This window comes from Rhizomucor pusillus, assembly GCF_041956525.1.
Source record: "Rhizomucor pusillus strain CBS 183.67 unplaced genomic scaffold VTP01scaffold_15, whole genome shotgun sequence".
Lineage (NCBI taxonomy): Eukaryota > Fungi > Mucoromycota > Mucoromycetes > Mucorales > Lichtheimiaceae > Rhizomucor > Rhizomucor pusillus.
Window position 1 is genome coordinate 577,625 of NW_027192157.1, and position 22,010 is coordinate 599,634.

The 22,010-nt window shown below is 44.3% G+C and overlaps 8 protein-coding genes across 8 annotated transcripts; 5 read left to right on the forward strand and 3 right to left on the reverse strand.

Moving 5' to 3' along the window:
* Positions 1–475: 475 nt before the first annotated feature.
* VTP01DRAFT_3219 (uncharacterized protein) lies at positions 476–4,657 on the forward strand (the record flags this gene model as incomplete). Its single annotated transcript, XM_069381766.1, has 14 exons — positions 476–846; positions 914–1,327; positions 1,390–1,993; positions 2,061–2,198; positions 2,258–2,345; positions 2,413–2,514; positions 2,567–2,949; positions 3,006–3,254; positions 3,311–3,437; positions 3,500–3,614; positions 3,672–4,012; positions 4,070–4,194; positions 4,264–4,351; positions 4,413–4,657. 14 exons carry the CDS (start codon positions 476–478, stop codon positions 4,655–4,657), a joined length of 3,390 nt encoding a protein of 1,129 aa, XP_069236866.1.
* Positions 4,658–4,731: 74 nt separating this feature from the next.
* On the reverse strand, positions 4,732–6,259 carry VTP01DRAFT_3220 (uncharacterized protein; the record flags this gene model as incomplete). The annotated part of the gene is made up of 5 exons (XM_069381768.1): positions 4,732–4,907; positions 4,977–5,130; positions 5,199–5,866; positions 5,923–6,076; positions 6,149–6,259. 5 exons carry the CDS (start codon positions 6,257–6,259, stop codon positions 4,732–4,734), a joined length of 1,263 nt encoding a protein of 420 aa, XP_069236867.1.
* An 872-nt stretch (positions 6,260–7,131) lies between these two features.
* VTP01DRAFT_3221 (uncharacterized protein) lies at positions 7,132–9,228 on the forward strand (the record flags this gene model as incomplete). Its single annotated transcript, XM_069381769.1, has 2 exons — positions 7,132–7,450; positions 7,505–9,228. The coding sequence occupies 2 exons, from the start codon at positions 7,132–7,134 to the stop codon at positions 9,226–9,228; spliced, it is 2,043 nt and encodes a 680-aa protein (XP_069236868.1).
* An 83-nt stretch (positions 9,229–9,311) lies between these two features.
* On the reverse strand, positions 9,312–11,825 carry VTP01DRAFT_3222 (uncharacterized protein; the record flags this gene model as incomplete). The annotated part of the gene is made up of 8 exons (XM_069381770.1): positions 9,312–9,333; positions 9,402–9,475; positions 9,538–10,156; positions 10,215–10,220; positions 10,286–10,793; positions 10,869–11,258; positions 11,331–11,356; positions 11,431–11,825. The coding sequence occupies 8 exons, from the start codon at positions 11,823–11,825 to the stop codon at positions 9,312–9,314; spliced, it is 2,040 nt and encodes a 679-aa protein (XP_069236869.1).
* A 974-nt stretch (positions 11,826–12,799) lies between these two features.
* On the forward strand, positions 12,800–13,710 carry VTP01DRAFT_3223 (uncharacterized protein; the record flags this gene model as incomplete). Its single annotated transcript, XM_069381771.1, has 4 exons — positions 12,800–12,939; positions 13,017–13,389; positions 13,461–13,527; positions 13,586–13,710. The coding sequence occupies 4 exons, from the start codon at positions 12,800–12,802 to the stop codon at positions 13,708–13,710; spliced, it is 705 nt and encodes a 234-aa protein (XP_069236870.1).
* Positions 13,711–13,854: 144 nt separating this feature from the next.
* On the forward strand, positions 13,855–15,812 carry VTP01DRAFT_3224 (uncharacterized protein; the record flags this gene model as incomplete). Its single annotated transcript, XM_069381772.1, has 10 exons — positions 13,855–13,932; positions 14,008–14,296; positions 14,352–14,444; positions 14,511–14,629; positions 14,699–14,845; positions 14,900–14,990; positions 15,051–15,107; positions 15,168–15,241; positions 15,310–15,648; positions 15,717–15,812. 10 exons carry the CDS (start codon positions 13,855–13,857, stop codon positions 15,810–15,812), a joined length of 1,383 nt encoding a protein of 460 aa, XP_069236871.1.
* A 1,442-nt stretch (positions 15,813–17,254) lies between these two features.
* VTP01DRAFT_3225 (uncharacterized protein) lies at positions 17,255–19,178 on the forward strand (the record flags this gene model as incomplete). The annotated part of the gene is made up of 7 exons (XM_069381773.1): positions 17,255–17,499; positions 17,574–17,647; positions 17,705–17,864; positions 17,927–18,046; positions 18,107–18,628; positions 18,687–18,952; positions 19,021–19,178. 7 exons carry the CDS (start codon positions 17,255–17,257, stop codon positions 19,176–19,178), a joined length of 1,545 nt encoding a protein of 514 aa, XP_069236872.1.
* A 65-nt stretch (positions 19,179–19,243) lies between these two features.
* VTP01DRAFT_3226 (uncharacterized protein) lies at positions 19,244–20,530 on the reverse strand (the record flags this gene model as incomplete). Its single annotated transcript, XM_069381774.1, has 7 exons — positions 19,244–19,330; positions 19,386–19,548; positions 19,606–19,668; positions 19,733–20,008; positions 20,070–20,174; positions 20,239–20,353; positions 20,428–20,530. The coding sequence occupies 7 exons, from the start codon at positions 20,528–20,530 to the stop codon at positions 19,244–19,246; spliced, it is 912 nt and encodes a 303-aa protein (XP_069236873.1).
* Positions 20,531–22,010: the final 1,480 nt, after the last annotated feature.

Genomic DNA, 22,010 nt, shown 5'->3' on the forward strand with positions numbered 1-22,010 from the left:
TTTGGCTATGCGTTGTGCTGAAAACAAGATCTGAAACGCTTCTCTATCTTCCAAACTTTCTTGCAGAAACGTAAAACAAATATGCATAGTAAAATCCCTGTGCTTACATGCTCACAATCAGGGTATTCTCCACATGCCGTCTCAATATAACTACCTCTCTGACTAATATACGCGCATGTAATATTGCGATAAGCAGCCTTTCTCAACATATATTATTCATGAAACATGTATCAACCGGACCTTACCATTAATGACGATGCTATGCTATATGAAGTGAACTTTTTATTAATTCAATCTAAAAGCAATATTTGCCATATCTTCAAAAAAATCAATGTATTCAATGCATAGGTTTTCCTCTAAGTTGTAATTTGCCATCATTGATTCAGAATGCGGGGACGAAATGGATGCAAAGAGCCAAAGTCGGAAACGGAAACAAAATCTGAAAAATGCATACCAAAACGTTGTCCCTTTTCGCATGCCACGGACGCGTGAAGCAGAAAGTAGCAAATCGAGTCCGCAGAAACGGATCGATCAGTTCTTTACGACAAAGAGAGTTGAAAACCTGTTCAATCCACCTGAGAATCAACCTGCAGAGAATCAAGTACAGGAGAATCAGGTGCAACCACAGCAGCAGCAGCAACAACAACAACCAGAGAGACTGCCAGAGGCACAGCAAGGTCCTTCTCAGGCGCCACAACAAACCCTAGAAGAAGAACAAAAGCAGCAAGAGAGCAATGAAACTCAAATGGAAGAAGACTTTGAAGAAGATCAAGAAGACGATGACTGGGACGACGAATATAATTTGGACGGTGAAGGAGGGGAGATCGTTGACGACAATGAGTTGATGCAAGTACCTTGATATAATTCGATCTCTAGATTCCTTGAGCTGAAAAAGGGTCTCGTTATTATACAGGAATCTTCTAGAGAATACCAAAGAGACTCGTGAACGTCTAAAAACGGGCGGTTTGGAGGAACTCGTGGCAGACTTTGAGGAATTCGAAGATAATTTGATTACGGCGGTGGGCATTGGCAAAGCTCGACGAAGTAAGAGAAAGATTACGCAAGGAGAAGCTCGACTACCTGCAGCAGTGAAAGAACAGCTTGGTCGGGCGAACGCCTTGTATATTGAGAAAGATTACGGTCAAGCCGTCGATTTGTTGCAAGACCTCATTACAAAATACCCAAATGTGCATCAGGCATGGAATACACTCGGTCTAGTGCAAGAGGAAATGGGAAATACGGAGCGATCATTGCAACTGCGTATGGTTGCCGCACACATCAACCAGGGCGATATCGCTCTGTGGAAAGAGCTCGGTGTCAAATCATTGCAAGTGTCTAGAAAAGCGAGTATTTGGATGTGGAAAAAAGTGGTTGACAGTTTTGATATAGAGAGACAAATGCAAATAAGCAGGCGCTGTACTGTTTCTCCAAAGTGCTTGCTGTCGATCCTTTGGACATTGATGTTCTGTGGGATCGATCTTTTCTACTAAAGCAAATGGGTCGACCGGACGAAGCCATTGATGGATTTCAGCAGATTTTATCCGTCATTCCTCACCATCTAAAAGTCGTCAACGAGTTAGTACGCATTTATCGATCTCAGGGACGAACGAAAGAGGCTATCGAGATGTATGAAGAGGCCATACAGCATCACTTGGAAAATGACACCGAAGAAGATGAGGACAGAATGCGTGAAGATGAACCTGAGGATTTTAAGGATAAGCTCGGATATGCCGAAGTCAACATGCTGAGCGAACTCTATTTGATGCAGAATGAATATCGGAGAGCACTTGACTGGATCAAGACGGGTATACGATATGTGCAAGGCCGGAGGGATGAGGAATGGTGGCAAGATAGCGAAATAGACAACGACGGTGAATATTTTGAACGTGATGAAGATGATGCCGAAGGATCACTGCGTGCCGACATTCCTATCGAGCTCCGGATCCGAATGGGTATCTGCAGAGTTTACCTTGGCGACGTTCGAATAGCTTCGGTTAGCAGACTGCTAAAGTTTGCCGTGGAAATGAATCATCCAATGCTTACTTTGCTTTTCGATTTAGAAACACTTTGGTTATCTGTTCAAATATCCGGCTACTACATACCCTGATCTCCATCAAGATATTGCATATGCATATTTAGACAAAAGACATTATGATCTGGCACTTGAAGTCTTCCAGAAAATTATTGATGTGTCCGATGTAAGAGTTTACTTGGCTAAACGGTTGTTACCAGGATATTCTGAGAGTATCTGTTCTAGGAAGTGGAATTGGATTTGCTTATCCGCACTGCAGACTGTTACTTCCATGTTGGCGAACTAGACACTGCCGCAATGTTTTACGTCAATGGTAATTATTTGCTCTTTTGCAATGTAAGATGCGTGTATTAACACGAACCTTCTTTCCATCATTGCAGTGCTGGAAGAACAGCCAAATAATCTCGAAGTAATGATGTCTTTGGCAGCAGTGTACGAAGAACAAGGCCGAGAAGAAGAAGCTCTCGAATTAGTGGATTTCGGTAGGTTTTCTCCTTCTTTTGCTTTTAGGCTTTATTTCTAATTTCATTATAGTCATGAAAATGGATAAGGCTAATCGCGAAAAGAAGAAAGAGGAAGAAAGGCTAAGGAGGCTCGCTGATAACGAGGAACTGGCAGAAGGCGAGCTGTCTAGGACTAGAAAGGGCAAGGAGAAGGCTTCTATCTTTGATGAAGCGGCCAGGGAACGTCGAACTCTTGTCGAAAAGAGGAAAAGACAGAAGGAACAATTTCTGTTGGAAGAGCAAGAAAAAGAACTCAGGGCGCAAACCCTGTACGAAAAAATCAAAGATTTGGATGAGGTTACGAAAGGCCCAGTTACCCAGCTCGACAGGAGTCTTATGCGCGAATACATTCGTGTCGCAGGGGAAATGTGGCACGATTTTAGCGAAACAACCGCTTTCTTCCCTTCAGATCACGTAAGTTAGTTTTTGACCCTTGATTTTCTAATTCATGCTGATAATTTCGTTGCTAGTCAAAATATACGGGTTTCTATGCCTTTAGACGCTACAAACCTCGTACTCGTTCCGCACTGCGTGATGCAATGCAAATGGCTCAACGTCTTCGGCGCAAGACTGGTACAGAGCAGCAAATGGATGAGGATGAGGACCTGGATGAAGAAGAACGCAGTGCCAGAGAAGAAGAGCAGCGAGACATTGAATTGAGTTCCTCGAATCATTTTAGACAAATTGAATTTGATGAATGGCTGAGAATCATAGTCAAGGTACATATCCGAATCGTGGATGCTGGAGTTTACTTGCTCACTAACCCATTACATAGTATGCAACAATGCTAGCAAATTCCAAGCCTGTGGAGAAAGCATATGATGTTCTAAAACGGGCTGAGGAAGCAAATGTGTTTTATCATGAACGCAATAGACGTACAACGATCAAGATCGCCTTGCTTGGTAAGATCATATAAAGACTAGATAAGCGCGTGCGTAATGTCTAATTTCCGGAATTGTTTCAGGATGTGCTGTTATGAACCGCAACGAAGTTATCATGGAAGAAACAGTCCGCTGGCTTATGAGATTCTATCCATTTGATAGCGATCCTTATCGAATCTACTCAGCAATTACTACGCTGTAAGTTCATCTTATTTTTTCTTATCAACCCAAAATACCTAATATCTGTTTATCTAGAGCTCAGAATATCGTTACAAGCTTTGCGGATTACAACTGCATGAAGCAAATAATGCGTACTATCCGTGCAATGGATGCTGCTGTATCGAAACAGAGTGGACAAGGAGAGAACGAGCAAATTAGACAACTGAATTCTGCAATTAATGCTTCTGAAGCTGTCCCGTTTCCGGCGGACGAATCACTTATGGTACAGTTGTACCATGCACCTGGTCCTCAGGAGGGACACTCTATCAACCGCCTCATGAAGCAAGGTGTCTCAATGCCAACCAGAGTGAACCCTGTCCTCTTTGTTATTTTCGGTCAACAGATGTCATTGGCCCGGAACTTCATGTCAGCATCGAGTGAGTAATTCTGCTATATATTGTGTTAAAGTCTCACTTGGCTAACGATATGCTTAGTGTTCTTCTTGCGAGCTTATGCTCTTCATCAAGATGATCCATTAATTATGCTACAAACGGGCATTGCAATGCTGCTGCGAGCGATGTCTCGGAAAAGTATCAACAGACATTATCAAGTCCTTCAGGTTAATTATCACTATTAACGATTTGACGAGACAAAGAAGAGAAAATTTACTAATATGGACCGAATCCAGGGAATGATGTTTATTCAAAAATATTACCGATCGCGCAATAAGAACCAAGAAGCAGAATTCAATCTGGCTCGTGCGTTCCATCAATTAGGTCCGTTTCCAGCGTTCTCTGCAGAATGCTCTATATTAAACGAGATGTTTGCATCATTTAGGTCTAACGCATCTTGCAGTGGATCATTACGAACGAGTATTGATTATGCCATCAGCAGCGTTCGAAGGGAAGATGGAACCAGGCAACCTTGAAGATGTTTACGACATATCAAAACCCGCACTCATGGACGAAAATGACGATACAGATCTTAAACGCGAAGCAGCATATAATCTGCATATAATTTATGCAACCAGTGGATCATTTGAATTGTCACAAGTGTTACTGCACAAATACTGTACCATATAATATTTGCATTGCATCATGATCATTGAAACTTAGCATAATTCATCAATAACAAAAAGAACTCAAAAAATATTAAATTATTGGAAGTATGCCTCCAAGGTATCTCGGTTTGTGGACACCATCCAGTTTTCGTCCTCCTTTTCGCCCAACAAGACAGCACTCACACCAATGCCGCCGAGGGATGTTTGATAGCAGTCAAATCCAGCCGCTTCCAAGTTTTCGGTCACGGCCTTGATTGTTTCTGGCAAGACACCTAAGAAAAAGTTATACGTTTCAGCATGTATCCTATCAACAGTACATTTTCTACAAAAAGGAGACTTACTATCACGGATGATGGAAAGAGCGCAGCCGCCACCTCCAGCACCGGTCAACTTTGTAACGATACCATGCTCAGCAGTTGCAGACCGTACTTGCTCGAGACTTGCATGGCTCACTCCGAGGGCATGCAATAAGCAGTGGTTCATATTCACCAGATCCTAAGTTCAACTCGGTTTAGCTACGGAAATGGCTTGACTTTAGCGGATCCAAACAAGAAGTAAAATACCTCCAACTCTGCAACCAATTCGAGAGAATCAATTTCTTTCTCTCGGTGCCGTTTGAATGCTTCCTTGCAACGTAGTGAAATTCCGTCAATGGCATCAAGTATTGGGTTCACGATAGCTGGGTATCTTTGTTTCTTAGCACCAACACCAGCTACAAGCGCGCTCGTGGATCGAGGAACTCGGGTGTTAGTTAGCAACAATCTAAGTGATTGGAAGCCTTCAAGAGTCTCGAAACCCTGGCCACGTCTGAAAGTCTTTGCACCACCGAATGTTGTGACGGCATTGTCGACGCCGCTCGGGTTGCCGTGGATCACTTGCTCTGACTTGAAAGCATATCGGTTAACAAGCTCGAGATACTCTGCCTTTTTTTCGGGACATTTTGTTTGCGCGAAATCAAATGGAATGTAATCAAAGAGAATCAGGAGAGCCGCAGCGATGGTTGAGGAATAACTTGCCGAGCTTCCAAGACCTGCGCTGACAGGTAGCATGGAGCGTGTGTGGATGGTAAAACCAAACGTTTCTTCTTTCTTTTGCTTGGCTGCGAATGTGAAAAATAAATATAAGAATGCCATGATAGCTTGGTTTTGAGCCTCTCGTTCCGTCGATCCTGTCAGGGATACTAGTCGTTCTTTGGTCTCCGGTGTCATGTTGTTGATGGGGTGCTTATCATCTTGATCGTTTCGTTTTAGCAGAGACTATTGGATATCTATTCTCTGACCAACTCACCGCTATCATCAATTGCGACTGGGGCAGATAGCAAGTCTTCAAAGCTCCAAGAACGTTGAATACCAACGTCTGGCAAATCCACTTTACAGATACCATCGTTCGTGCGTTCCAAGTACATGTACGTCCTCAAACCTAGAGATGCAGCGACGGCGAGCTAACGAAAATGCAATAAAGGAGGCGGCTAAGTCGTGATTGTTGATTTACCCAGATCGTGGATCCAAATTACCTTTTGATGGACAACAGCGTGTTCGCCAAACATTATGACTTTGCCCGGCGCTGAAATGAGGTAGCGTTGATGTTGGATCGCTCCATTCAGTGCAGTTGTCGAGACCGTCATATTGAAAGTGTAAAGAGAATTGACAACAGTAATGAGTTCTTCGTCCCTGAATGCCCGACAAGAAATCGAGAGTTTGAGGGTTGCACAAACTTGACAAGCCCTCCTTTCGCGCCGAAAATCTGTTCTCTGCACAGGACACGACATAGTTTTTACAGTTTGGGACTGATCTTTTCTATGCTACATTGCTGTGACGTACAGTCCGTATGTACCATTCTGCGTTAGCTACAGCCAATCCAAAAGAATTAACGATTACCTTACAGTATGCATTTATTTCTTTTTGCCCATAAAGCAACCCTTACAATGCTTATTTGTCCGTACTAATCAACATCCAAGTAAGTATGGTAGCATTTTTTGCCTATCAGAAATGCAGTCATTTCTGGTAACGTTCTTGTCTTTCAAATATGTAAAACTCTTAGTATGTTCATTACACCCTTCCAATCCGTAATTTTATCGATACTCTCTTAGTCAGTCCTTGGTGTGGCAATGTAGTCTTGCTTATATCAAATCTTCTTGAGAGAAAGGGTCATAATATACATGCTTCAACTATCATACTTGAGTAGAGCAATGCATTTTTCGATTTTAAGGTAATGTGGGTGCACGCAGTTTCTTTATACTGCACCAACCAATCACTATAAATGGAGGACTTCAGTATCACGGAAAGCAATTTGTAAAAGCTGGCAGTATCAGCACGTATAAGGATTTGGGACTGCATGCTTATGTTCAAGAGTTGGCGAGCAGTCAGAACCATCAAGTATCGCTTCAATTTCGACTCTTGTGCTGAGGGCCCAGTCACGCACAGCAGCTGAAATATCACCCGAAATTTGTCTCGCGCATACTTCTTTGACAGAAGCCGCTCGAAGACCACAGCACAAATGACGGACAGGTTTTGTTCCGCGCTGCTACGTACCACTGTGCTGCAGATCTTGCAAGCTGCCGGCTTCGAGTCTTCGCACATGGAACCAGCAAACGTCTTGACGGAGATTATGTGGGAATACCTTCAAATGCTTGGTTCAACAACATCCGCGTACGCAGAACTTGCGGGACGATCGACCGGCAACTTGAACGACGTAGTGGACGCCCTAGAATCGCTCGGAATTGAACCGGAAACTATGAAAGAGTGGCTCGAAGATGAAGGCAAGGCGCTTACGCCCAGTTGGTCTGAACAATCTGATCCTGGACGAACGCTGGAAGGTACAGTTTTACTCTGTTCGAATATACACACTTCTTACTAATACCATCCCTTAGCTGTTGTCAATGGAGGAAGAAAGAAACATGAGGATGCGCTTGTTTATGAATACGTTGACATTCCTGAAGGCATCTCTGCAACTGATCTAGAGGATCCAGAAAGCGAACTATATGAGTACCCATACTACGACGACGACGTTGACGATGATGATAACGGCAGAAATGACGAGAAACATGGGAGAATGAAAATGGACACAAAGGATAAACGTGACAGCGATATACCTAACGGCAAGGATATACCCGGTGAGAACAAACAGCAGCAAGAACAGGAGAATACATTGCCCAGCTATATCCCAAGATGGTTTCCTTCATTTCCAGCAGAACCGAAGGACGTGGATGCAGTGCCTGCTACAGAAGCTCGCCAGCCGCTTATGCCAGGCACGGCTCCTGCCGCTGTACCTAACTCGTTAGCTGCAAGCGCTTCACATACTGTGCCTCCTTCATCTAATGCACCGGCTCCAATCATTGTTAAGAGCAGGAAAAAGCCCGTTGAAAACCCGTTCACGCACGTCGTTCCACTGGAGGAATCTGCGCTTGCTACTGAGAAAAACGGCATTCTCACGCTAGTGATGCAGAAAGACGAAAATCAGAATAGAGACCAACCATCGTCATCACCAAACAAGAGAAGAAAAGTATCATCGACCACTGCGCCGTTGAAAAAAGCACTTGAGACTTTGTCGAATAATAAGAGCGAGGATATCTCACTGAAACGCAAGACACGGCTAAATCTTCCAGGAAACCAAGAAGTATTTCGCAAATACACACAAGAAGAAGCTGCACCTGGTAACACCATGTTTGGTAACGAAGGAGGAATGCTCGAGAATCTATTACGATCAATTGCGCCTCCAGCAATGGTATCCAGGCTCTCTTCACCAAATTTATTAGTCGATGTCGTTTCGATTCAACCACCTGCTCAAACAAGCTCTGCTAATACAGTTACGATACCAGTGGCAGCTTCAGCAAATGGAGGCGAAAAGGACAAGCAAGCGGGGAAGGAATCAGGGCCAACAAAGTCATCGTCTGCATCCATGCTGGCAACATTGGCCGGTGGTCAGTATAACAAAAAGCAACACGGAGTGGACGTTTCTGGCTCGTCGCCTGCAGCAATATCCCAAAGCCCTTCTGTAACATTTGGAATATCATCATCGACTTCTCCGCGAACAACTACAACCGTTTCTGGTATGACAATTGCGCATGAACCAGCTCCAGCTCCAGCTCCAGCAACGAAATCCACGCCATCACCGATATCGTTGGCATCCTTATCCTCAGCATCTGCTGCTTCTGACGCATCAAAGAAGAAGAAACTTCCAAAACTTACTCTCAATCTCTCTGGCAATGACGCGCCGGCAGCGACAATACCCACATCTGCAGAACAAACGCCTTCATCTGGAACTCCCCTCAACACGCCTAAAATCCGATTCAAAATCAAAGCACCTGAACCAGCTACAGAAGAACCTGAAGCTTCAAAAATCCAACAGCAACAACAACAACAGCAATCGTTTTCTTCGCAACCGCCACTCTCAGCACCTCCACCTGCAGCTACAGATCAATCGGCAGACGGTGCGACAGACATTATCAATTGCGTCTGTGATAATCCGACTATCGACTTTGGCACATTTATGATTGCATGCGACAAATGTGGTGTGTGGTTCCATGGAAGTTGTGTAGGCGTAGCGGAAAGTGATCAAGTGGAAGAGTGGTATTGCAGTCGATGCAGATCGTGAAATAAAGAACCTGAATTTTACAAACAATTAAGGTATCAATGTGAGTATGAAATTTTGCATTGTGACCGAAACTATGGATACGCTTATTTCTTCTGAGCAGTAACCCTAAGGACGTGGCATTACGTGATTAGTGCTTGATAGATATCAAAAAGAGGAAATTTGCCAAATCTTACATTTCATTGAGTTCGCTGGAATACATTTTAGTGATTTCTTTTCGTTTAAGTTTCTGAGCGGCGGTAAGTAAACCCTGCAAAAAGGATACACGTTAGTTCCTGTGGTCTACATGCACGGGATGACTTTTCGTTATACCATTTCTGTTGTCCACAAGTCGTTGCAAAGCCAAACATTGCTAATAATCTCTGCCCCAGCCAAACCATTCTTCTTTGCTTGTGCCTGCAATGTTTCCAAAACAAGTTTCCGTACTCTCTGGTCTTTGCAGAGTTGCTCCCAGTCGGATATTTCAATACCATTGGCAGCTACAAACTCTCGCAGTGCCTTTTCTACCGGCACCATCAATGCTACAGGTCTTGGATACAGTGGGTCCACATGGACACATAGGTTCTCGACAAGGACACAGGTCTTGTAAACACTTTCAACCTTCTCCAACGCAATGTACTCGCCGTGGCTAAGTTTGACCAGATTCTTCTTGCGATCAATGATGGTCAACGTTCCTCTGTCGTTCCATTCACCGATATCACCAGTGCGTAACCATCCGTCAGAGGTCAAAGTCTCTGCTGTCAATTCGGCTTGCTTGTAATAGCCAGAAGTGACCGATGGACCGCGGATCAAAATTTCACCCTGAGGCCGACCGTTGTTAGCAGTAAAGTAGCCAAGCTCAGGCACGTCGACGAGCTTGACCTCGACGCACGGTACGGGTGAACCAACTTCGCCCAACGCAAACTGTTCCGGTGCCATCAATGTGCACATACTTCAAATCTAATGTTTAGTTACGCTTCTTCCATGTATCCATATTGCAAACAGCCTACCCGCAACTGTTTAAAACATGGGTTAGAGTGTTATTTGATAGACGCCATTGAAATTCATAATTTCAAATTACCTTTCTGTCATACCGTATCCGCAGATGATAGGTGCCAGACATAAAGAAAGGAACCGCTGGGTTTCCTTGGACAAAGGTGCACCTCCTGAAAGGCCGTAGCGTAATCTTCCACCGAGTTGACTTTTGACCTTTTTGAAAACAACTCTATCGAGGAATCCAGTAGGTAATTTGCGCTGCTGCAGATACTCCTTAAAGTCTACGGCGCTGTGGAAAATTTTTTCAATGCGTTCGCCTCTCTCTGCCACCTTGGCGAGAACAGTCTTGCGGATAGTCTCCCACACCTGCGGAACACCAGTCATAATACTAGGAGCAAATTCCTGTAAATCTCCACGGCAGTTGCGCACGGATGCATCCGTGAGAGTACGGATAGTGCCATATCCAAGAGTGACACCCAGGAATATGCAAAAATTCTCCACCAGAAACTCCAAAACGTGTGCAAGTGGCAAGTATGCCATCATTGTATCGTTGTCTTCCAGGAGATGCTGCAGCATGCGAGATGTGCCGGCGACTATATCCGGTTTTCAATGTAAGATTGGATACCATTTCCATAACCGTTCGCGATGGGTGTCTATGCAATACTTGCCTGCAGCTACAACATTGCCGTGAGTGAGGACAACGCCTTTCGGATTGCCTGTACTTCCCGACGTATACATGTAGCACGAGACATCTTTGCTTGCTGGCTTCACAGCTTCCTTTGGATTCTGCTTGCCGAGTTCCAGCAATTCGTCAAAGGATAGTACCTGTTGCACCTGAGGATTCGAGCGCAGTTGTTCCAGGGCATCGGCATCAGCCTTTCCACGGTATACGAGTTTGTTCAAACTCTGGCATTTAGGCAGGACCTTTTCGATAGTCGATAGCTGATCAGCATTGATAAAGCAGACGGTGGTGCCAGTTTCGTTGATGGAGTGGGCGAGTCCATCTGGTCCAAGGGTATCGTAGGCTGTAACAATGCTGATGGATTGACTGAATGCACCTAGCAGTTTTCATGCATCAGTTTAAGTGTAATTCTCCATCATGATCATTACTAAATGTAGTTGGATATTACCATGAGCGATCAACATCCATTCTACGCTAGAAGACAAAATACATGTAAGACTTCCCATTGTCATGTTACAATTGCTCAAGCAAATTATAAATCCCAATACCTAGTTGATGCAAACAAATGCAATTTGTCGTTTTGTTTGAGACCCATTTTGTAGAGACCAGCACCGATGTGCTTTGTTATATCGGCGGCCTCTTGGTAAGTGTAATAATGATATTTGCTCAACTGAAAATACGTCCAGGTTTTGGTGTGGGTTTTGCCGGAACTGTCGGTGATCTGCTTCTCCTTTTGAAAGGTGTCTTCCAGAATGCGGTAACCGAAAGCATGGCGTTGCTTGAATGTCGAAGCTGCGTATTGCAGAATGTCATACAAAGTCTCGATGCCCGCAGCAGGCGTGGTCATCAGCTCCGAGGCAGACAATATGGAGCGTCGTGTGGGACTCTCCCCTGCAGCTGTTTTGCTGCCTTTGACGTTGATGGAGTATACGCGTCGTGCCATGAGAACGAAAAATAAAGGAAACGGAAGGGCAAAATTTCAGGAGCACGTGAAATTGATGCCGCGATATTCAGATCATTAAGTACTCTTTTTGCAGTAGTAAATTACTCAGAACCACTAGGAACAAAATCAAATAAGCTAGTTAATGATGAATATTTCAGATGATAAAATGTTTATAGATCTTTAGATATTCGCCCTGCTTAAAAGTGGTCGAAACGCTTGATGGCAACTGACATAATGAAGTTCGGTGCTTTGTTCTTGATGCATTAGCCTTCTATAAACTTGTTAGTGGCTGGATAGATCAGAATTTTGTAAAGTTGATGAAAAGTTTGAGTTGTATAACACTGCATAAATTTCTTGTAAGATCTTTTTGTAGAATGTCTGCCCTCAATCGTCTGCTAGGAAAAGATAGTATATATAAACACGCGACCATTTACCAGCTATTCAGTGTCTTCTAATATTTCTTGCATGGTTCATCGCTGCTTTCCGCTCTTTTTTCAGCATTTCCTGCTGATCCTATGCTTCTTGGTCAAGTTCTCCAAGTAATGGCGAACAATTAAGTTCCTACCAATCATTTTTCTTGTTGTTGCAAAGATTGCTGAGTGTCAACAGCCACAATAGATGCACAGAACAATCCGTTTCATTCCCTAAATGAAGATAGCAGGAAGTCATCGTATAAGCGTACAAAGTCATGAATATAGACATACTCTTTTTCCATAACTCCTCCTCGAGTCTATTTCTGCTTAGAGATCGTTATCTTGACTGTTTTTATTTTTATATATACTGCTGATTAGCATTAGCTAAACTGAACACTTTCTCTGTTATATACGTTCTTTCTAGTAACTTCTTACGAGCAGTCATCGAATCAGATCCTCGTTCATGCCCAGAAGATCGGAAATTGCAACAGTTTTGCAATTCCCAAATCAGGAGAGAAAATTGCGTGATTTTAAAGGTCTTCCTTCTACTTTTCGAGTACCATGGCCAACTCTGATATCACAGACCTTTGCAGATCAGACGATCCCCTTCACCCTGCTAACCTCATTCCTGAGCTATGCCGACTGTTCTACAACCTTGGCTGGGTCACTGGTACCGGCGGTGGTATCAGCATAAGAAGAGAGTAAGCGGACGATACTTACAACACAAGGTCTTGAATAAGAAAGAGCTTAACGCGTGACGTTTTACTGTCCTTCACAGCCAACACGTCTACATTGCACCGTCAGGCGTACAAAAGGAGCGCATGGAGCCTCACCATTTATTTGTCATGACACTGGCCGACCGTACCTTGCTTCGACAGCCACCTGTGCTTAAGCCTTCGGCTTGCACGCCGCTTTTCTACAACGCTTACACTATGCGTGACGCCGGAGCTTGCATTCACACCCACTCGCAAAACGCAGTAATGGCCACGTTGCTTTACCCCGGCTCAACATTCGAGATATCACATCAAGAGATGATCAAGGGTATCCGCCGCGGTTCCACGAAAACCAATCTTCGATACTTTGATAAGCTTGTAGTGCCCATTGTCGAGAATACTCCGGAAGAAGAGGATCTCACAGAAAGAATGGCCAAGGTTTTTTTCTTATTTTTCTTGAGCAGATATAGACATAGAGATACTAAGGACAGATCGGTTATCCAATGTAGGCTATGGAAGAGTACCCAGAAACTAACGCTGTACTTGTGCGACGACATGGCGTATACGTTTGGGGAGGTGCGTCAAGTGTTCTCATTTGCTACATAATTAATTTCGGCTGATCGATCTACGTTAGAAAACTGGGAGAAAGCAAAGACCATGACAGAATGCTACGACTATCTATTTGAAATAGCTGTAAAGATGAAGATGGCCGGTTTGGATCCGGCAGCAAAGCCGCCGAACGAGCCAGACTATGAATAAATGGAAGAAAAAAATGGTGACTACCATGTAGTCGAGATGTGTTCTTTGTGTCAGTTTCGTTAAATCTGCGGTCCTGCAAAAAAAGGGCGCGCGTCCGGTGTGGTCAATGCTGATATCTTCTTTTCCCGTTTCCTTTCGTCCCACATGAATAACGAGCAGGCGATCCTTGACTTTTGTGCAGTAACAGGCGCTTCTACAGACGTAGCTGAAGATTACTTGCAGGTATGCTTACATGAATGGACTGTAATCGCGCTTTACATACAAGCAGCAGGCTCTGACACAATACGGAACGATTAGATTGCGGACGGCAATGTAGAGACAGCTGTGACACTTTATCTCGAAAGTGGCGGCCAAAACGTTTCTCAGAATGCAGCACGACATACTAGCAGCACAGCTAGTTCTTCGCCAAGGTCGACCGGTGATAATGCAGCAGAATCTGATGAAGAGATCGCACGACGACTGCAGCAGCAAGAGGAGCGAGGGAGACAACAGGTGCGGGCGCCGATAGCGCCACGACGGGATATTTTGACCGGTGGTGGATCACCATTCGAACATAACTCGATGTGGAGCTCCCCTGCAGGAAGTAGTATGTAAAAGAATACCTTGATTTGCGTTGAACATGGCTAACAAGGCTTGCATAGCTCGAACACGTCATACTCATCGTTCGGTCTTCAATCAAGGTGATTCGTATACTGGGAGCCCTGGCCCTGACTTTTTTAGAAATTTAGAAGCTGGTATGGTTTGATTAATGAAAAAGAGTATAGTCGAAATCAGGTCTGATCGGCATAAAACCATATTAGGGTCATCTCGCAACATCGCCGGTAATTTGGAGGAGAGTCAATTGACCGCCAAGGCAAAGAGATTAGCAGATCTTTTCCGGCCCCCATTTGACATAATGTTCAAGGGTGGATTTGAAGAGGTGAGAAAACGAGAAAGAAAAGGGGATAAAAATACAGATAAGCACAAGATATTAACGTGGTGTCCGTAGGCTCGAGCTTCAGCAAAAGAACAAACAAAATGGATGTTGGTGAATATTCAAGATCAGACAGAATTTTCCTGCCAGGTCTTGAATAGAGACCTATGGAGCGACAAGATTGTCAAAGAGATCATACGAGAGTCCTTTGTCTTTCTGCAGGTACGTGAAGGTTTAGGAATTTGGAAGTCTTGTCTTTTTCTGACAACTTTCAAGTATGACTGCGAAAGTCCAGAAGGAAAGCGCTATCTCACCTTGTATCCTATCGGCAACTACCCCCACATTGCGATCATCGATTCGCGCACAGGTATTGATAGATTGAAAATTACTGCAAATATGTTCTTGACGGTATTTACTGTTCCGAAAGGTGAACGAGTAAAGACATGGGAGAAAGTGCTATCACCGACAGACTTTGTTATGGACAGTAAGTTTGGTTTACATCTCGGTTCTTTAGTTCCGAATCTTTGCTAATGAAGTGACGCAGTAACGGAATTTCTTGAACAACGGTCGCCGGATAGACCACACGCAGCGGTAAGGAAGAAACCCCGCATGACGAAGGCATGGCACTCTCTTCCAAGCTAGTCTCCCGATTGTGCAACTGTGTTGGCTAACATCTACATATTCAGAACGTTTCAGACATGAGTGAGGAAGAACAAATCAAGGCAGCCATTGCCGCGTCACTCGGAAAGGACGATTCCGAGGAAGCCGAAGTAGCGGCAGTAGAAAATCCAGTGCAACCAACGGCAGCAGAGCAGGAAGAGGACACAAAGGAAGTTTCAAAATTGGACGCAATTCAGGCTGTTAAACGAGATGAACCAACAGATATGGAAAACTCAACGCGTATCCAGCTCCGGATGGCGGATGGTAAACGTGTCATTCGGCGGTTTATGAAGACAGATCCGGTGCAGTATCTGTTTGAGTTTGTCAAGGCAGAGTTCCCGGAAGCACAAACACGACCTTTTGAGGCAAGTTTTTGGAGGAGCATGTATGCGTGGCGTACTCGAGACTCATGCAGCCAACGTGTTGTTTGCAGCTGGTTTTCAATCGGAAACAATTGATTCAGGTGTTGGATCAGCAGATTGCAGAAGCAGGATTGGTGAACGCAGCCGTGAACCTTGTGTTCCTCTAAAGTGCGAAAACAACAAACGCCCACGAAAAATAAAAAAAATTTTTTCTTTGCGTGTCAAAAGCACAAAAAATTGGATATAAAAAGGCTCCCTTTTTTTCTCGATTTGTTTCTTCCCTGAACTCCCTTTTCTTCGTTGTCTCGGTATGTTAGCGAAGAGTTATTGATTCTGTCTGTCTTCTAATACGCGTTGCTTACCTTTCTATTCCTTGACACATTGTAGCTCCTGCCGCCGTTGGTGTGTGCGCCTGAGCTCATCGCTGCTCGGCGGCCGTTTTGGAACCTACTTTATTGTATGGGGGTGGTCCCCGCGGGTGTCCGACTCTGCCTCCTCCACCGCCCCGGGGGGCGGGGTCGCGTTTGGGCTTCGTGCCCTTGGCCGTGTATCTCTCTATGCTCGCTGCTTGCGCTGCTTGTCCGGCTTCCAGTCAAGGTGCACCTTACATATCATTTGGTGCCTTCTAGCGGATCTGTCTCGCTCTGTCGTCTCTGTCTATAAACATTTACTGTCACACCATATCTTATGCAAAGAACATTCGTCTCGAATAGATCAACATAGCTGTCCTGTCGTAAATTCTTGAAATAAATTCTGGTTGCATTATCTCCAGGACGAGGACTAGTATCATATGAACTATGTAGTATCGGGCAAGCATCCTGAGCATGTAATTTCCGTCTGCCACCGATTACAGAACTAGTGGAAATTAAATACCGAGTTAAGATGATCCATGATTATGATCACGATTTCTGATAACATTTGTATCTCGGCATGGTTGGTTGATTAGAAGGCATACAACAACAGCAGGTATCTCCGAAAACTGGTCTGCTTGCACCAGATTCATATAATATACCACAAGCTTGCTGGATTAGGTCTGTCACAGTTTGACATCTTGACAGGCTACCTGTACCCCGCACATCTAGCGAATAATGCTATAATCTGTTCGTTTATGCATTACTACTTCTCACATGAAATTGAAGCTCTGATCTATCATTCCATTTAAGACAAGTACAGTGCCGAATTCTCGGCGGAACCTTCGCCAAAACTCTCTGGCAGAATCCACGGACATGGTTTCTCACAGTCTATCTCACATGTAATTTTTTGAATCTTTGCAAAGTCAACTGTACGGGTTACAGATGTACGTGATTCTCTACAGTGTGGTGGGATAATTAGTTACTGGCAACAACAAGATCGTTCTTGCAGAGAGATATGTAGATATTACATAGTAGGCGTCGATTTCATTTCGAAATTTGGGCTCGATCAAATGGAGAATTATACTCACACTGTGTGACGCGCAGCTTCCTTTTCTTTATCCATAGCTATGCGTCAGCTTGTATTACGTCCGCTCTCCACATTTTTTGTATTGTACAATTGTACATGCATATGTCATATGCGCTTGGATACTCAAAGAACTTTATCTTGTTTGTTTCTTTTGGCTCCAGGAACAACAATGGCCACAACCTTGACTGCCGATCCTTGGAAGACAGTGCGTTATGTATCCGGCACTGCAGCTGCAACTCTGGCTCTGTTAGCCCTCAAATATCCAGACAGAGCTATTTTCGACGAGCATCGCGAAGGCATCGCCACAATGAAAGGACTTCCTTTGGTGGGAGGGTTGCCAAGGCAGATTCTAAATCGCGATGTTGCGTATGATATGCTATGCAAAGCACTCGAGGACCTGGATGCGGTGACAATGTATGTGCTTCTGCAGGTGATCCAGATGCGTGTACAATCCGGAACCATCTAACGCAATCTATCTATCTCGCTAGAACGGGATCTAACATTGGTCTCCCGCGGAGAATCATCACCATTCATCCCGACAATGTCGAACATATCCTAAAACGTACGTATCAATTTGTTAAGCTAAGAACACGCGATGCTCACGCTACGGTGATCCTAGATAACTTTGAAAACTACATCAAAGGTCCAGAGTTCAATGCAGCCACGGGCGATTTGCTAGGTCATGGGATTTTCAATGCCAACGGCGAGCAATGGAAATATCAGCGCAAAGCAGCAAGCTTCATTTTCAACGTCAAGAACTTTAGAGATCACTTTACAGAGTCGGTATAATGCAATAGGATAATGTATTCTTCACTCAGACTAACACGGTTATTTCACGCAGCGTTTTTGTCAAGGAAATCAAACGCGCTTCCAAGGAGCTCTTTGACGTAGCTCTTCGCGACCGTACCGTTATCGATTTCCACGATATCATGTTCAAGTTTACGCTCGATTCCTTTGTATTGTAAGATGCGGGAAAGCACGCTGCCGAAAGAAAAAGAATTGATCCTTATATGTATGATAGGCTAGGCTTCGGCGTAGAGTTGAATGCTCTCGGTACAAAAGGCAAAGTTCCGTTCGCAGAAAGCTTCGACGTGTGTCAACTCAATTCATCTTGGCGTATGACCTTCCCACTATGGCGATTCACTGAAAAAGCCAAGGCTATCTTGATGCCATGGAAGATGAGTATTCAGGACCACCTCAATGTTATCAACAATTTTGCCGCCGATGTCATTGCCACGAGACGCAAGCAGCTTGACGAAGGTCTGGAGTTTAAAGATCTCTTATCTCGTTTTATGAACACACGCGACGAAAACGGTGATCCGCTTTCGCCCAAAGCTCTGCGAGACATCATCCTTAACTTTATCATTGCCGGACGCGACACAACCGCTCAAGCTTTGTCTTGGACATTCTACAACTTGATGCTGCATCCTCGCGTCGAAAAGAAACTCTTGGAGGAAATTGAGCAGTACGTCAAGCCCGAAATGGAAAACGACTCGCCTGCATTGTATGAAGCAATCAAGGAAATGAAATACGCACATGCAGTGTAAGTATATGCCACGTGAGAGGGAGATTCAAGATGCGGCCGTAACAATAGATGATAGCTTCTTTGAAGTGCTGCGATTATACCCCTCGGTTCCTAACAATATCAAGTATGCCCTTAACGACGATGTCTGGCCCGATGGCACACACATCCGCGCTGGTGACTATGTTGCCTGGAGCACTTATGCGCAAGGACGCTCCGAGAAGGCCTGGGGACCCGATGCTAAGCAATTCAAACCCGAGCGCTGGTTCACTCCCGAAGGCGAACTCAAACGCGAGTCTCAAGGACAGTGGCCGGTCTTCCACGTTGGACCTCGCGTGTGCCTCGGTAAGTAGTCTCGCAAATCAAAGCTTCCCAATACTTGGTTTGGCTCAATGCCGTATCTTGCTCTATAGGACAACACCTCGCCACGTTGGAATCTCTGGTGACTATCACGATGCTTCTGCGCCGTTACAAGTTCGCTCTGGCTCCGGACCAGCACGTCACATATCAAGTGTCCCTTACTATGCCTATGAAGAACGGCCTCAAGGTCTTTGTCGCACCACGAAACTGATTATGCTTTCTTTCTTTCCTTTTCTTTCATTGCTAGTAGATAAACTTATTGGTTTTCATATATATTTACACAAGCTTTTGCAGTTGCATCTTTCTGTATTCCCAATATGCTCGACGAATAACATCCAGTCTTCCTGCCAAGTCATCGCACATCTAGCATATTTTGTAAGCACAAACAAGATACAAGGGCAATAAATAAGAATTTTACCTGCAACGCTGTAGGATCCAAAGAACGTTTTTGATTCTTTGCTGACTGCTCCAGCATGTCGATAAATGTAGAGGAAAGCTGAGGCGATTCAACATCCTTTGCTCGTAACTCTTCCAAGAATGGACGCAAAGTCTCCAACGGTAGGCCCGCCTTATCTAGGACTCTGATGGGAATGCAATTAGTAAGTTGACGCAACTCTTGTTAGGCAATTAACTGTTACCCTTTCAAGTAGCTCCATGAACTAGCATTCTTTGGTACTTGGATGATTTTATGCTTGGCAAATCTGGGTGAAAGAGTCATATTCAGCAAAATGTATACTTGCCCGTTCCTGCTTTCGATATACGAACTCAATTTCAGATTTGATGTCTTGTTCATTTGCGCCCTGGGGTCTTGAAAACAGGATAAAGAATCGATAATTCCACGCCGAGTTGTTGCGCACATCAAAGATGAGCATGTTGGCAGTGTATTCCAACTCGTGATCCCAGAGGTTGAACCTGGAGACAACCCATTGTCTGTAGGACCATGCGTGGTAGTTCTTTGAGTCCTCGTCCAGCACTTCATTGATGAACGGTAATTCTCGGCTGCCATCCCCTAGGCGGTCCACCACCACGCGTCGATGATGCCTGTTACACGCTAGGTCAGAGAGACGAGAAATCTGAATTGTTTATCTTTGCCATCATATACCAGACTTGATAATTTTTTGCCTGGTTGGCAGCAATGTCGTCCAGGTAATCTAATTCTTTTCGTAAGTCTGCATTGATCGCAAAGAGTACGTCTTGTCGATATTGCCTATCCTTGCGTTTTCAATACTTTCTCGAGTGCGTGTGAATTATGCGCCGTCTTCTCTCCTTACCAAATGGTATAGTGAGCTGGGTTCATGTCAATAATGTCTGCTAACAATTCCAAGACTCGAGGTGACTTCTCATTTAGACGGCTGACAGCTCGAAAGTAACCCATGGCATCGCTGTCTATGTACAGTACATGTAAGAACGTATGTCCTCTTTATCTAACCGCTCTGCTCTGATATGCAGACAGGACATACAACTCGAGGAGTATGCGATTGGCACGAGTGGATTCGGTCCATCGTCTTGCGGTATAGGTTCAATGTCGCTCCATTCAGGACGATCGCGGTAAGCTACTTGCATTTCGGAGTGGAAAGAACAGAGAGCGCGTGTGTGTGCACGTTCAACAAAGCAGCATTTTCGGAACGTCTACTGTTGCCCAAGTTGCAGAATGGAGAGTCAAATGCTTTTATTACTATTATTACAAGTAGCTTTACATTAAACCAGAACAAAGCATTGGTCGCTCAGATTAAAGTTGACGAGAACCGCAGTTCCCGTCGGCCCAAATGAGAGTCTCGGCAGCGCAAAAGCGTCCAGCCCTCTGATGAGAGCCAGCCCTTTGCTCGGAGAACAAGGATGGTTATCATCATTGCGACCAAAAGGAAAATGATAAAGGGTGAAAAATGAAAGAGAACAAGCAGCACGGAACAACAGGTAGTCGTGCGATAGCTAAAACACAGCAGTGGGCATACGCATCAACTACTGAAGGCTTGCGGCTACCCCAGTCCATTCCTCCAGACTCCATCCCGAATTAGTAGTAAAAAGATCTGTGGCAACCGACAGTTACGCACGCAGATGCTGATCGTGATGCTCATCAGGCTTTTGCAGCAGAAGACAATGTGCTAGGCAGCTCTGTGCATCTCATACAGAGCAAATGTCAGCAACGCAACTACTGGCACCTATTGAGCAAACAGACACTGCAATGCTAGAAGTGTTCGGTGAACGATTGTCTTTTCTCTGTTGTTGGCAAGGGTTGAGAGAAGGAAGGAAGCGGGAGAACTACAGGTTTTTCAAAAATTGTTAGCGCATTAATCCACAAGTGGATTTGCACATTTATTAATCTATTTTATAACAAAGCATCACAAGAAAATGGTTAGATCGGGAACGCAAAAGAGATCTTTTGCTTCATCGTACTCCAGTAGATGGAACTATTTATTCACATTTGGGACATTTTTGGTGACGGCATTGCTGACTGTATGGTATCCCAATACCTTTATGAAGAAACACGTGACAACTTATTCAATCACAATGATATTAAAATAACAATACAAAAGTAACAACCATGTTTTAAAAGCCTGAAAAGTCTAGAAAAGCCCGTACCATCTGACTACAGAGATAAGAATTATGTATGCAAATTTTTACGTTTTCATAATTACAGTATTCGACCAAATGCAACCAAACAACCTTATTGCATTACGGAGACCACCATACTTAATTGTTGTATGCATCGGTATCTCCTTGCAAAAGAAGAGACCCAAGCAAAGTATACAGCTGTTATTCATTGACGACAGGACGCATGACAAATGATGATTTCATACATATAATATCACGAGAAGAGAAGTGATAAATAGATTGGCATTCATTTTTTCTTTCTGTGTTCCTTCATCCATGTAGTGAGCTAATTCTTCAGGTTCTCCACGGCGAGTATACATGTATTTTTTGATGGTCAGTGGAAACAATCATTATAACTTAACTCTTTCTGGCAGGCACCATGAAGTCTTATCTTTCTCATTCAATATTTGCAAGAACAGTTTCTACATGCTGAGCAGGAAGCCTTTGTCGA